The sequence below is a fragment of the Plectropomus leopardus genome, chromosome 11, assembly GCF_026936395.1.
Source record: "Plectropomus leopardus strain MGB_pleo_1.0 chromosome 11, ASM2693639v1, whole genome shotgun sequence".
NCBI lineage: Eukaryota > Metazoa > Chordata > Actinopteri > Perciformes > Serranidae > Plectropomus > Plectropomus leopardus.
The window spans coordinates 15,420,833-15,434,434 of NC_142186.1; the positions used below are offsets into that span (position 1 = coordinate 15,420,833).

General features: G+C 40.4%; 2 protein-coding genes across 3 annotated transcripts in view; one reads left to right on the forward strand and one right to left on the reverse strand.

The window, feature by feature from the left end:
• LOC121945391 (zinc-binding protein A33-like) overlaps positions 1-13,602 on the reverse strand; it is a 71,430-nt gene that overhangs the window by 44,570 nt on the left and 13,258 nt on the right. The gene's annotated exons all lie outside the window — the stretch shown is intronic.
• The window catches only part of sntb1 (syntrophin, basic 1), a 52,710-nt gene that overhangs the window by 30,907 nt on the left and 8,201 nt on the right, over positions 1-13,602 (forward strand). Inside the window, exons 3-6 of the mRNA XM_042490817.2 lie at positions 384-501; positions 652-741; positions 3,209-3,345; positions 3,946-4,142. Coding sequence (XP_042346751.1) covers positions 384-501; positions 652-741; positions 3,209-3,345; positions 3,946-4,142 — 542 coding nt within the window. The remainder of the gene's footprint in view (positions 1-383; positions 502-651; positions 742-3,208; positions 3,346-3,945; positions 4,143-13,602) is intronic.

Sequence of the window (13,602 nt, forward strand, 5' to 3'; positions counted from 1 at the left end):
ATGTTCATGGTGTATTGAAGAAGACTTGAAGCTAGCAATTAAGACCATAAAGTCATTGGGAAAATGTTTACTGCGGTAATAAATCAAGGTGAGAAGTAGGGTTGTTTTCCTGTAATTTAATTTTGCAACCAGTGGAGTTGCCCTCCAACGTCCATTAGAAAGAAAGTGGGTTTACGGCTTCACTTCTCAGACCTGGAGGCTACATCCACTTCTTCTCCTGAGTCTATGATTGAGGCCAATTGGGTCTGCTGATAAGGCCAGCAACAGTTTTTCAATATTCAAAAAAGAATTTCTTTGTCGAGGGTTGTGAACCATAGAAGTCTTCGAACCAATGATAACACCGAGGTTAAAGCTGTTTTAACTTTTCTTATCTCCTCCTCCAGACAACTGGAGCTGCACTCCCCGGATGCCAGGCACACTGTGGTGCTGCGGTGCCCAGACCAACCATCTGCCCTGTCCTGGTTCTCCGCCATGCACTCTGTCACATCTGCACTGGCACAGGTCTGTCTTTGATTTCAATGATTTATCAGGTAACTCTCATCGATGTGACCATTAGCATGAGATATTTCAGTGATTCCATACTGTGGCCAGGATTCGGCTCCTCAGAGCTGTTCTGAATCTAATGCGTCCTGAATGATCATCCCACCACAGCGGGCGCTGGCAGAGGTCATCCAGAACACAGCCAGGACGGGGGTAGCTGGCAGCAAAGAGATACGACACCTGGGATGGCTGGCAGGGAAGGTAGGAGTGTGTGTGTGTGTGTGTGTGTGTGAGCGAGAGAGAGAGAGAGAGAGAGAGAAGAGAGAGAAAGTGTAAAATGCTTTATAATACCCAACCGTACAATTGCGTGTGTGTGTGCGTGTGTGTGTGTGATACCCATGCATCGAGATTTCTCACATTTTTAATGGGGTACCTTCACTCTTATTACCATTTTGTGATGATAGTGTGTAGGTGTATAAGTGCATGTGTGCTCTTGTTCTGTCTTTGTGAGGACCAGTTTTACACCTTAAAAGTGTGGAAATTTTTGAAAAAAATTAGGACACACTCTCCTCAGAGGGCTCTTCAAAGGTGTATGCTGCATTCAGAGCATTAATACAGCAGCAAACATAGTGTTTGTTATGTAAAGATGTAGTGGAGTAATGGCTTCCTGAGCAGAGAATGAATTCATGCTACCTCTGTGTGTGCTGGAATACCAGTTTCTTTTTGGTTTGTTGTGTTAATCTGGTCCGGCCACGCGTGCATATTACGGCATCCTACTGGCTAGCTCATGGCCACTGCTTTGTACTGTGCTCATACGGCATTTACCGCTGATACCATCATGCTGTCGCCACAGGAGTGTAGCAACCACCCTCAATTTCCCCCTGGTTAACACCATTAGCTCTGTCAGTATTGTTGCCCAGCACTGGTGCTATTTATTTAGTTTGTAATGTAATTTCCAGCCACTGGGTCAGACACCTCCATGTTGACAACCGTGTCCAGACACCTCATCGGCATTGAATTTCACATAGACCCTTTTTAAAGGTTAAGACCTGATTTGGTAATTTTTTTGTGTCCACAGCCACGAAATTTGGGTTGTATTTTGACATATTATTTAAGGTTTTGCTTTGTTTTATATATATATATATATATATTTCATTTTTTTATTTAATGGTTATTTAATGATAAAAGGTTTAAGGGTAGTATTAGGTTTAGGTTTTATATGAGCTCAGGGATGCTTTACAGCAATCCAGGAAAAAACTTGTGTGTGTGTGTGTGTGTGTGTATGTGTGTGTGTGCATAGGTACCTGTGTTTAAATGTATTTTCCTCCATTGTGCATATTTACTGTAAACACACTTCCACGCATCTTTAAAATTCATATAAGCACACACACAGGTAAAGCTGCAGTCTCTCTTGCACTTACCTGTGCAAACACATACACACACACACATCCATATCTGTCTAATTTATTCCTCATGAATTTGCCAATATTTGATCCTTCAAATGCAGTACAATACTGTTACTTAGCAACATATTCTCATTATGTTAAAAAGCTGACCCTTGACCCTTTAAATCCCACGATATGATTGGCTGAGGCAGAACTTCAAAGAGCAGCTTAGGATTCCATGGCTCGGCTGCAGATAAGCGCTCATAATGAGAATAGTTTTGGAGCATTGTAAAAATGAAATACGAGTGTGCGTGTGCGTGTGTGTGTACTTTTAGTTACGAGATTAACAGTGTGTGTTCTGAAGCTAAAGTGAGGGGTTGGCTTGTTAGGAGGGATGGGTGGGCGACAGGGCACAGCAAAGTAAATGCGTAGAAAGTGTACCTGCACACTAGCAGCTTTGTAATAGCATAAATTAGACCATTTTGGGGGCATTTTGACACAAAATATGACAGAGAGACAGTTGAAAAGACTTAGGTTGAAAGATGAAGACTGGTCCACACCTCAGTCGGTAAAAATAAAGGATGTAACTACAATGACATCACCTATTGGACTGTAGACTCCTGCTTTGAAGCCTCAAGTTTGGCATTTTGGAGGAGCGAGAGTTGGAACCCCCCCCCCCCAATATACCAAATTTCAACTGCCGCACAGTTGTCATTAAGGGTGAAAAGAGCTAAAGAGACAAAATACGTTTTTTATACCAGGGTGTAAACATGTTTTTTCCAAGTCTGGCATTGTTGGGGGGTCTATGGGGATTGACTGGTTTTAGGAGCCAGCCTCAAATGGCTGTTCAAAGAACTGCATTTTTTGGCACTTCCGTATTGGCTTCATTTTTCAGCTCCAGAGGTTGCCACTTGGTCTGCACTGAGTCTTTATCGTATTAGCACACACACCATTCCTCTCTCAGACACATCATTAGTCCCATAAAGCCAGCTCACTGGCAAACACTCATTGATATTTCTGATGAAATACCTGCTTTCATCTGAAAACCTGAGGATGATTTCAGTATTTGTGATAAATCTAAGAGGGCATAGGTACATCAAATCCTGCTCAAATTCAACATGAGCAACCTTGTAGGACTGATTAATTCAATTTATCTTTTACAGCTCCATGAACAGCAGTTGATATTAATGTAAAACTGAATGCAAATAGCTTTTTGTGTAAATGTTTTCATTTGTATAAATCAGTTCCCCACCCCCCACCCCACAGCACTGCACAGATTGAGTGGGTATTGAGGATAAATAGACAACCTCTCGTGTCTCCTTGTTTATCTGTTTGTGCTGCAGACGGAGAGTGAGAAGCAGTGCTGGAAGCCGGTGCTAGTGGTGGTGACAGAGAAAGATCTGCTCCTGTATGAGACTGTGCCACGAGGCAAGGAGGCCTGGCAGAGTCCTGCACACACTTATCCACTTCTAGCAACGCGGTAGGTCACATATACATATGTATACATGTAAACACATCACAGTCACACACAGTAAAAACATTTAAGATATCGTGTGGATGCTATTGTGTTGTCACTGTAATATGCTTTTGATTTTAAAACCAATATTAAATGCAACACCTATAAAAGTATGTGATATTCATAAAATACTATGGCAAACTAGAGGCTGAACTTGTGATAATATCACTCTGTTTTGGCTACTTTTATCTACTTTATGTTGAGTGATAATTTTTGATTTGTTGTAATTTAACTGCAAAGGCAAAAAAATTTAACATGCTAGTGGCTAGCAGTGCTTTGGAGCTGAACTTATCCACAGAACAGAATGTGTTAAAGGCTAATGTCTGCATGCTAATTACAAACCAATTTTACCAATCTGCTCCTCTGTTAAACTTTAAATCACCAGTTTTTATGACTGTTGAATAAAAACTGTTGAATGAACTGTTTGGTAAGAAAACTCAACAGTGAAGGGAAAGAAAGTGTTATCTAAAAAGGACTTTTTGATCATTTCTTTGTTATAGTGACAAAATGCCCACCCCCCTCCCTATACTACATCAAAGTTTGTGTGTGTATATATTTATATAGTCTGGTCCATTCTGGCCCTGACCGGGGGTCGCCACACTCTGGCACAGAGTTGTTTTTTGCCACTCGGACTGGCACACGGCTCGGCATCGAGACGCACCTGTTCCGGGCTGAGACCACCAAGGATCTGTCGCTGTGGACCAGACACATAGTCAACGGATGTCATGCCTCCGCTGAGATGATCAAAGAAGTCACAACGAGTGAGTACACATAGACATTTAGATTAAGTGACTCAAAGAACACACTTGGACAAGAACACACACAAACATGTAGTTGTGTATGGAGCCGAGTGAGCGGCACAGGTCACTGTGCTGAATTCTGTTGATGCATCCTCAGACGCGTTCAGGCATGCTGCAGCAAAACATATCCACAGAGACTTTAGAGTCTGCAAGGGTAAGTACTGCCTGAGGTCTTGGAAGCCGAAAATAAAGTCTAAATCCAGTGCAGACAGCAAAATGTATACATACGCACGTACTGCAGAGACTCCCACCTCAACTCGTACACTGAGATAGGAGAGGATTTGTGATATAATTTGACAGCCATATGGAAGATGTGGACAAAGCACTTGCTATTTATAGAAAGGAATGCTATTCTAGTGTGTGTGTGTGTGTGTGTGTGTATGTGTGCACGCGTGTGTGTGTGAGAGAGAGAGAGAGAGAGAGAGAGAGAGAGAGAGTGTGTGTGTGTGCGCGCGTGTGTGTGTAAGAGGGAGAGAGAGAGAGAGAGAGAGAGTGTGTGTGTGTGTGTGTGTGTGTGTGTGTGTGTGTGTGTGTGTGAATTTGGGCCGTCAGGGAATTCCAACAGAATACCCTCGCTCTCTCTCGCTCATTCTCTGCCTTGCTCTCTCTCCAAGCACAAGCTGTCCTGGGAACTGCACGTCTCCCCTGGGTCCCCCTCCTCTCTCCATCTACTGTATGATAACACCGTGCCAAATTGAGTTTTTCAGATTCCACTCATACAAAACAAGATGTTTCCAGCAGCAAACGATACAAGCATTATTTCTTCATCACCACAGTGACCAGACTCCTGCATCGTGTCTTCGCCCACTGATCCAGGTGTAAATGTCACGCTGTAATTGGCATAGCAAGGCTGCATTCACGCCTGCAGAGCTCAATTTAAATTTAACACACCCAGGATGTTTGATAACAATCACATTTTATGTGTCATGGTGGTTAGCAGGGAAATGTGAATGTTAAAAGGACATCTTATTTAATCCCATAACAAAACGCAGTCTAGACCAAAACAAGCTGCTCAGTATTGACGAGCTGCGGCTTCAGTCAATAAAGTGAAGGGCCCTGCACACCCGTCCTCACCCACACAGGTGATTTCACTTATTTGGATGATAATAGCTCTTCACAGAAGTGCGTGGGACTGTGCTTGATTAACATCTTCCTCATTCTCCTGCTAGCTTTGTGAGTATTACATCTTTATCATTCTTATTGGTGCATGGAGTCCAGTGACCGTATTAAATTCTCTTCCCATTTTCAACCTGAGCAGAGGTCCAATCATTTGGGATAGGTGAAAAAAAAACAACTGGGAGAGCGAACAAGGCCTTCAAAACCTGCATTAAATGGTTTTGGTTACTTAGGGGAGCAGATATGGTGCAAGATTAGCATTAGTTTGAGGTTGTGTTTCTGGCCACTTAATGAATGTAAGAAGTCCAATATTTAATCCCATTTTAATTCTGCTTTTTCGCTACCAGCGCTGCTAAATGCTGCGCAAGCATTTGGTAATTGGACTGGCGCATGACTGCATTGCTTAGCTGCTATGCCTAACTACCATAGCAGCTGAAGAGCTACACTAACTTTTACTAGGTTTGGTTTTGAGCAGGTAGGCACAGAGAATCATTATAACTTTTTACCAAAAACCTGCTCACCTCATCACCTGCTGCCTCAGAAAACAACACTGGTGACAACCTAAAAGTTACAGGCCAAACAAAAACTGAAAGACCTTGAAATGATCAGTAGTCAACTTATATTGCCTGGGGTGCCACTCTTGCATAATGACAGAAGGCCAAAGGCCAGTCAAAAAACAAACATTAATAATTAATATAAAAATAATTAGCCAAGTTCTGGGGGATCCTCTCCTGGCACTGTTTTTAGGCCTATTTTGATGGGTTTTTTTACACTCTAGAGCCTTATCTCTATTCAAAGTACAAAAAAATCCCCAAGTGTGAATCAATAATTTATCAATTTATTTTCATTGTAAATTAGAAAATGATCAGCAGGCCACCCAGCACCCTGTATGGGCCAGATGTGGCCTGTGGGCTGTAAGTCAAGTATCACTGCTGTAGACACTTGGACCATTCAAACCTATGTAGTTATTTGATATATTAACAATAATTGTTAACAATAACAATACTAAGAGTCAACAGCCATAATAGCAGATCTGTGAGTGTGTACTTAGGCCTGGTAGTGTTTTCAGCGCAGTGACAACATCACATGACAATGCCAGCATGATAATGTTAGGAGGCCTAAGGTTTACTGTTTTCACCATCTTAGTTTAGGGTGTTAGCAAGCTAACATTTGCCTATTCGCACTAACCACAAAGTAAAAAAAGATTGATGAGAAAGCCATTAGCTTTGTAGGTGTTTAATCATAAACCAAAGTATTATAGGCTTCCTATTAAAATTTTCACATGATGTGTTACAGAAGATGAGATTTTGGGGGTTTACCAAAGTTATTACATCCTGATGAGGACATGGATGTCTATAATAAACTGAATAGCAATCCATCTAGAATGTGCTGAGAAATCACTCAACATTACAAGACAACCTCATGGTGGCGCCAGAAGTAAGGATTCATCCTCTGGGGACAACGACTGTCTGCACAAAACTTCATGGTAATAAACTCAGTAGATCTTGAGATATTTTAGTTACAGTTTTTCAAAGTGGTGTACTGAGAGACTGGCATCACTATCCATAATCATGCCCCTACAATGGCTGAAAATATGTAATTGCTTTAACTTTGTACTGAGTGTAAAACTAATTTAGGATACAGATCAGTGACACAGGCCAAAAGAATGACAGAAAGATGTGACTGGTTTTGAATCTCTATTGCTCACCATTGAATTTCTGTCTGAAATGGATCCCATAACTTTTCTGAAAACAGATTGATGATCACACCAAGCCCTCGGTTTCTTGTTATGGAAGTAGAAAAGTAATTTACACTTCCCCCGAGAAGGAGTGTGATAATGCATACAAAGTGCATTCAGTCATTTTTCAGCAGTTGCCACCTGAGGAGTCGTGCACTGACCTTGTCATCTTTTCATCTGTGTAACATTCTGATAAATCATTGTGATGGTTTATTCACTGTCAAGGCTCGTGATAAAGATTTGCTCTGAAGATAGATTAACTCTCAATCACACGACGGGCAGCGGGCCATTCTTAGAGGGACTTTTAAAGGGGAAAGTAATTTGTTCGGCTCTGAAATCAAATTTCACAGGCACTTGGCCTGCAGTCATTTCTGTTATTATTGTGTCCAAGGTGACTTAAACTTTTCAGAGGTTATATTGATATTTTGAGCAATTAGTGGGATAACTGCCTATCATGTAGTCCCGAGGTTTAAACCCTGCTTATGTCTACTGCATATCTGCTCTCCCTGTCTTCTGTTGCTTGTCTCACTTCACTGGAGTCTTAATCAACCTATCAAGAATCAATAATCTGACAAGTCTTGGGCAGTGTTTCATATAAATAGTTTTATCAGATGGAGTTTGCCAAGTTGTCATGGTATTGCAGGTTTTGAGGAATTTAAGGAAACAGTCAGAGATAACTGGGAATGCGCTTTAATTTGCTCTCATGCAGAGAGTTTGATGAGAGGATGATACCACCTTGTGTGTTGTTTAATATGAAGATACAGCCAGCTGTTGTTTAATTTAGTTTACCTTAGCTTTCCATAGAGACTAGATATATGGCAAGTCCTTTTAGTATTTAGGATATTAATAACTTCAAAATATAGAATATGATAATTAGGGCTACAAATCCAAAATTACTAGTCATTTAAAAGTTTGCCAAAGGTTTTGTGATACTTTATAATGCCCACATGTCCAAAATGGTTTGTTGATGTGTCTGACATATCTGAAATAAAATTATTAATATTAAAAATGGGAATTTACTCTTTCTACTGATCCCAATTCTTTTTCAATATGTGTAAATTCAATAGAAGATATCTGTAGTCATTACTCTTATTAGAGAGTAGATATCTGAAAATCAGTTTTGTCCTGTCAAAATGTAATGTATGTGTGCTTTCACAACTGAGATGTTTGGTCCGTTTTAACCAAACCCTGGAGCATTTTGTTTTGATAGTCCAGTTCTCTTGGGCTGGTGTCAAAGCTGTAAATTGAGCCCTTGTTTTGGACAAAATTACGTAACCGAGATCTCTTGTTAAGGTGGGTCTGGATGAGTCTCAAGCAGACTCCAGCACATTTTGTTTGTGTTGTGAAGGAAAACAAACCAGCAAGGATTTTATGATGGCAGATATTTGTTTTAGCATTTCAGAATCTAAACTATTAAAAATTCCATTTCCTGATAATGAAATCTGTCCATTATCTTAAAATTGATGCATGCATATGGTCACAATGGCAACATGTATGCATGTCAGCATGGGAATTTTAATAAGTCCAAAGTTATTAAAACTGCTGTGCTTGTACCTGTTTCCGTGTACTTTGTCAGTTCATTAAGTCGCATGAAAAAGTGTTTGTCAGCGATTCCACAGTATTAAGCCCAGAATTACATGCAGTTGATTTGCAATCTAATAATACTAATACTCAGCAATTTCTTTGTGAGCTCTTTGTGACACCAAAGAACATAAATACATACATCAGACGCATTAAGGTGGTACATAATCCTGCAGTCATTGTAGTTTGATTTCCCAACGTGTGTCCTGATGATGCAGGGTAACAGCTGCCCATACAAACTGTCCCATCAATGACTAACCTGTCAGTCAGTCTGTGTAACTTCATGTTTACTCCTCTTGGTTCATTTGTAAAAAGACAGAAACAGGACAAAAACTAAAATGCAACAATGTATAATTATGTTCCCTTGGTCCAGACCAAATGGCGCAAAATACAGGTGTGAAAACACCTTTAAATTAACTTAAAACTGGTCAAAGTGACATTTTGGCATGTTGATATACTGATTAAATGTTAAAAGGGCTTGCCATATTGGAAACAAATGGATACAGCTAACCCGGCCCTTTCCAAAGGTAACAAAATCTGCCTGCCAGCATCTACAAAGCTTGCTAATAAACATGTTAATGTCTCTCTTGTTTCATCTGTACAAAACCAAAGTGTTAGCCTCCTCGTGTTGGTCGTGGTGTCACAGGTGTTTTGTGCACAGCAACAGTGCTTATGATGGGCTGCTTCAAAGCCCCAGAACAGCTACTAAATGAACCCTGTGTTTTCTCAACTCCTAAAATGAAGCTCAAGAATAAACTCTGAAACACAGATCCAAAACATAACTCTATGACCAGCTTCACACTTATCAGTTTAAAGTAATCCCACATCTCTGTCCTCCTGCACACCCACAACCTTCCTTAATGCTGTTGTCAAAGGTGACAGCTGTATAACTGTCTTAGAGGTCAACTGTGTTTCCTTAATGAACGGGTAAAAAGCTTAATGACTTGGACCACTTTAAAAAAAGCTATTTTACCTCAGTGATAAGAAATTAACCCACTAACCTGCTGTGACACTCGGACATTTAACGCAGTGGGATGCAGGTTCAAAATATGAAGTATTTTACCTGCTGTTAACGTCATTTACAAGTTTAAAACTAATGACAGAGAAAACGAGTTTCTGTCCCGTAATAACCTTTTAGCGTTATGGTAACAGAGTCAGTGTCTCCCTCCTCTCTCGCTGCCTCTCTCTTTCTCTCATTCATCCAGTTCCTCTCTCTGTCCCTGTGTTATCACTCTGCCCCTCCTTCTGTCTTTTCCACTCACCGTCAGACAGAGAGAAGGGCCTTTGTTGCAGCCTGAAAAGCCCCTCTGTGTGTGTATGTTTGTGTGTATTCTGGTGGGAAACCCTGCTTGCCCCATGGATCAAGGCTCTCAGGTGGAAGAGTAGAGTTTCAGGTCTAATTTTCCCTCCTGAACACAACAATGAGGCAGCACTCTTTGCCCCATTTACAACTCTGTTGTGCCATTAGGGAGACGTTTGTCCTGCCAGATTTATACATCATTAGAATAATATTACACATTATGAGACTCATTTTTCATCATGAATGGGATGTCTTCAGGGTTCTGGGGATATTATGCTTGATATGCTACTGCGTGTGTGTGCCTCGTTTTTCTATTTGATTCAGTGTCCTTATCAGCATTGCTTCCCGACATTGTAATCAACACACCTGTGTTGTTTTAGTGTCTTTCACAGTTGATAAAGAGAAGAGAAATTACTGTAATATATGGCTCTTCTCCTGGCATAAAAAAGTCTAAAACCCACACTATAACTTTCTACTGTAGGAGCCTTACTGACGCTTACACTTCACCTCATCAGTGTCATTTGAAGCCAACATTGCTTCCTCATCGCTGTCTATGAGTATGTTGAATATTGTGTATTATCAGTGGTGGAACGTAACTAAGTACATCTACTCAAGTGCTGTTTTTAAGTACAAATCAGAAGTACGCTACACATTCTCAGCAGTAAATTTGTACTTGTACCTCTACTACATTTGTCACTTAATTAGTTTTAGGATTATAGTTTTTCATCCATGTCCAGTGAACACTATGTGTCTGTGATAAACTTAAGGATGAAGTTATTTATTGTGTCTTTTTAGAGACTCCTGGTTCTCACAGGTCAGTGAACATATGTTGATTTTATAGAATATGGTGCATTGCTGTAGATTAAACCACCCAACAGTTTACAAAGGAGTTAAAATAAGTGCAACTTAAACATCTACAGCAGTGAAGTTCAACATGCACATTAATGCAGCTGTGATATCACAAAAGCATCGGATATAATAGTTAGCAAAACACAGACAGGGGAAACTTTTACTTTTCATACTTCAAGTACATTTTGCTGATAATACTGAGAACTTCTATTTGACCCTTAAAAGTGTTTAATGTAACTCTGGAGAAAGAAGGTCATCAAATACCGGCACTTTGGGTTGGTGGTTCGGTCCGACAACCACCCGAAATAATGCCCGTTGGTATTTGGCAATGTGAGAATAAGACTCAATAATCAACTGTTTGTCTTCAGCGTTACATACAGCATGTTTAAGTAAGGTTTTGAATTCAGGACGTATGCCCATGTGCGATACACTCTGGGGCCTCCTTGGACTGGGTCTGGCTTTGACCTGTCATGGCATAGACAAAGAACCTCTGGGGTACCGACACGTTTCATGGATGCTCAAGCAGATTGGGATTTCGGGAATTTAAAGGCCAAGGTTAATGCCATGAGCTCTTTGTCACGTTCCTCAGGCCATTCCTGAGCAGTTTTTTGTGGTGTGGCATGGTACATTGTCCTGCTGGGGGACCACTGCTGTAGTTGTCACAAGGGGTTTTAAAATGCAACAGTGTGTGAGTGTGTGGTACATGTCAAGTGGCATCTACATGAATGTCAAGAAACAGGGTTTCCAAGAGGAACGTTGCAGTGTAACAAGATGATCAATGTTATTCACTTTACCTGTCAGTGGTTTTAATGTTGTGGCTAAAGACTGTGTGATTGGACATTACTCAGCTGGTTCGTCAAGCAGTTAATGACTTCATTGCTCTGCCTGATCTGACGCTATACTCCACTTACATCACCACTCATCACTTATCATCAACTGATGATGACTGTCGTCATCATCAGTTGACATAATGAATAAATCTGGAGTTTTATTTTATCAGTGCACTTACAATTTGGGCCCTGACTCCATACTAGTGGTCTCAGTTTGTTTTGTAAACTCCCATATTAAAAGTGCAACCTCTTTTTACAGCTGGCAGTTGCAGCTAATTGGCAGTCAGACTAATATGACCCACCTTTGTAGCACTGTTTGTGATTGTGATGAGTTTTTTCAGATTGGCAGTGCGTTTTCATTCTTTAATTTATAGAAAATTATGTTATGTTTAAATTTTCAGTTCAAATGTGCCAAACACAATGAGATGCCAAAAAAATCAATACAATAACAGAAAATCTAAATCAATTTAGCATGCCATCCTGTGACTTGATTATATTATTGTGCAGTACAACCAATCTATGTGCTACTCTGTGCAGGATGAAGTAAACTAACAAGAATTATTTGACCACAGTCTGGTGTGTGTATTTGCCACTAGGTACATATTTGCCAACCTTGGCTTCATAATCGCCTTTAGCTAAAGAGACATTCAAGGGAGGGATTTAGGTGTGTACAGGATGATTAGTGTGGTTTGACTGACAACCCGGTTAAGAAGTCAGAGGATCTGCCTGTTGGCAGTTGGACAAAAGACACGAAGAGACAAAGACCACAGAAAGCGAACACAGTATATGTAAACACACATGCATAGTTATTCTATTGCCCACAGAGAAGACACACACTCATATACGCATCTCCATGTCTCTCGCATGACTTCAAGACAGATAATATACTCCGATTACTCACTAGCTTAGAGGCATTACACACACACACACACACACACACACACACACATACACTCACTGTCATATGTACACACATGCAAACACACACACATCCCTCCCTGTGCATGTAATACGCACACATCCTGCTCAGGCTGTCAGCAAGCAAAGGAAAGATAACAACTCTCTTCTCGCTCACCGTCTCTCTTTGTCACACAAACACGCCGCTCAATAGATCAGATGTCGTCAAGAGAGAGGAGCTTATTCTGTAAATTAAGTTTTCAGCATGCAGGGGGGAACTCTGCTGTCAAGGCACTGAAAAATAATACTAAATGCGGCAAGATCACACTGTGTGGAGACGCGACAGGTTTGTCATTAAAGCAGAGGAAAGTGATGCGTAAATTGGGAGTAGATAAAGATAGCGTGCTCTTTCAGCCAAACACATGCTGTGAGGAGAAAGGAGAGGGAGTGGGAAAGAATGTGGAACAGAGACATTACTCTGCTTTCAGCAGCTTGGTCTCCACATGAGGAAAGTAGTCTGTCAATGAAATGTGGTAAATTGTATTGTAAAAGACACAGGACACATGAGTTTGAACAGAGTTGGGCTTTGACAACACGACATAACTGTACAATTTAATAAGAAGAGCCTGAATCTACACTTAAGTAGCCAGTTTATTCAATATATACGTGTCTCTAATGTTTAGTCTTCCCTTACTGATATAAATGGGAGAGAAAACATATTAGAAATACCTTTTAGTAAAATGAAATACTTTTCTACACCAGCAAATTACAAACATCAACTCTGACAAAAACTGAACACTATAAACTTCATTCATCTAATGAACTGGACACTGAGATAGTTAATGCCCTCTGAATAGTGAGAGAGGGGAAATAAGAATGTCATAACTGTCAGTATTTTAGGTATTTTTTATGATCTGTGGAATCACTGGTGCAATACGGCATACTCGTGATAGGGCTTGCCAAAAATCATTTAATATTCAGCTTGTATTTACTGATTTTCAGTGGAAATGTGTCATGTTATTGTTGTGACAAAATTCTGTTTTGTGTGTTTTCGTTTTTCTTGTGATATGTAGCCTGCATAACAAAGGAACACTGTTATGGTGTTGGATA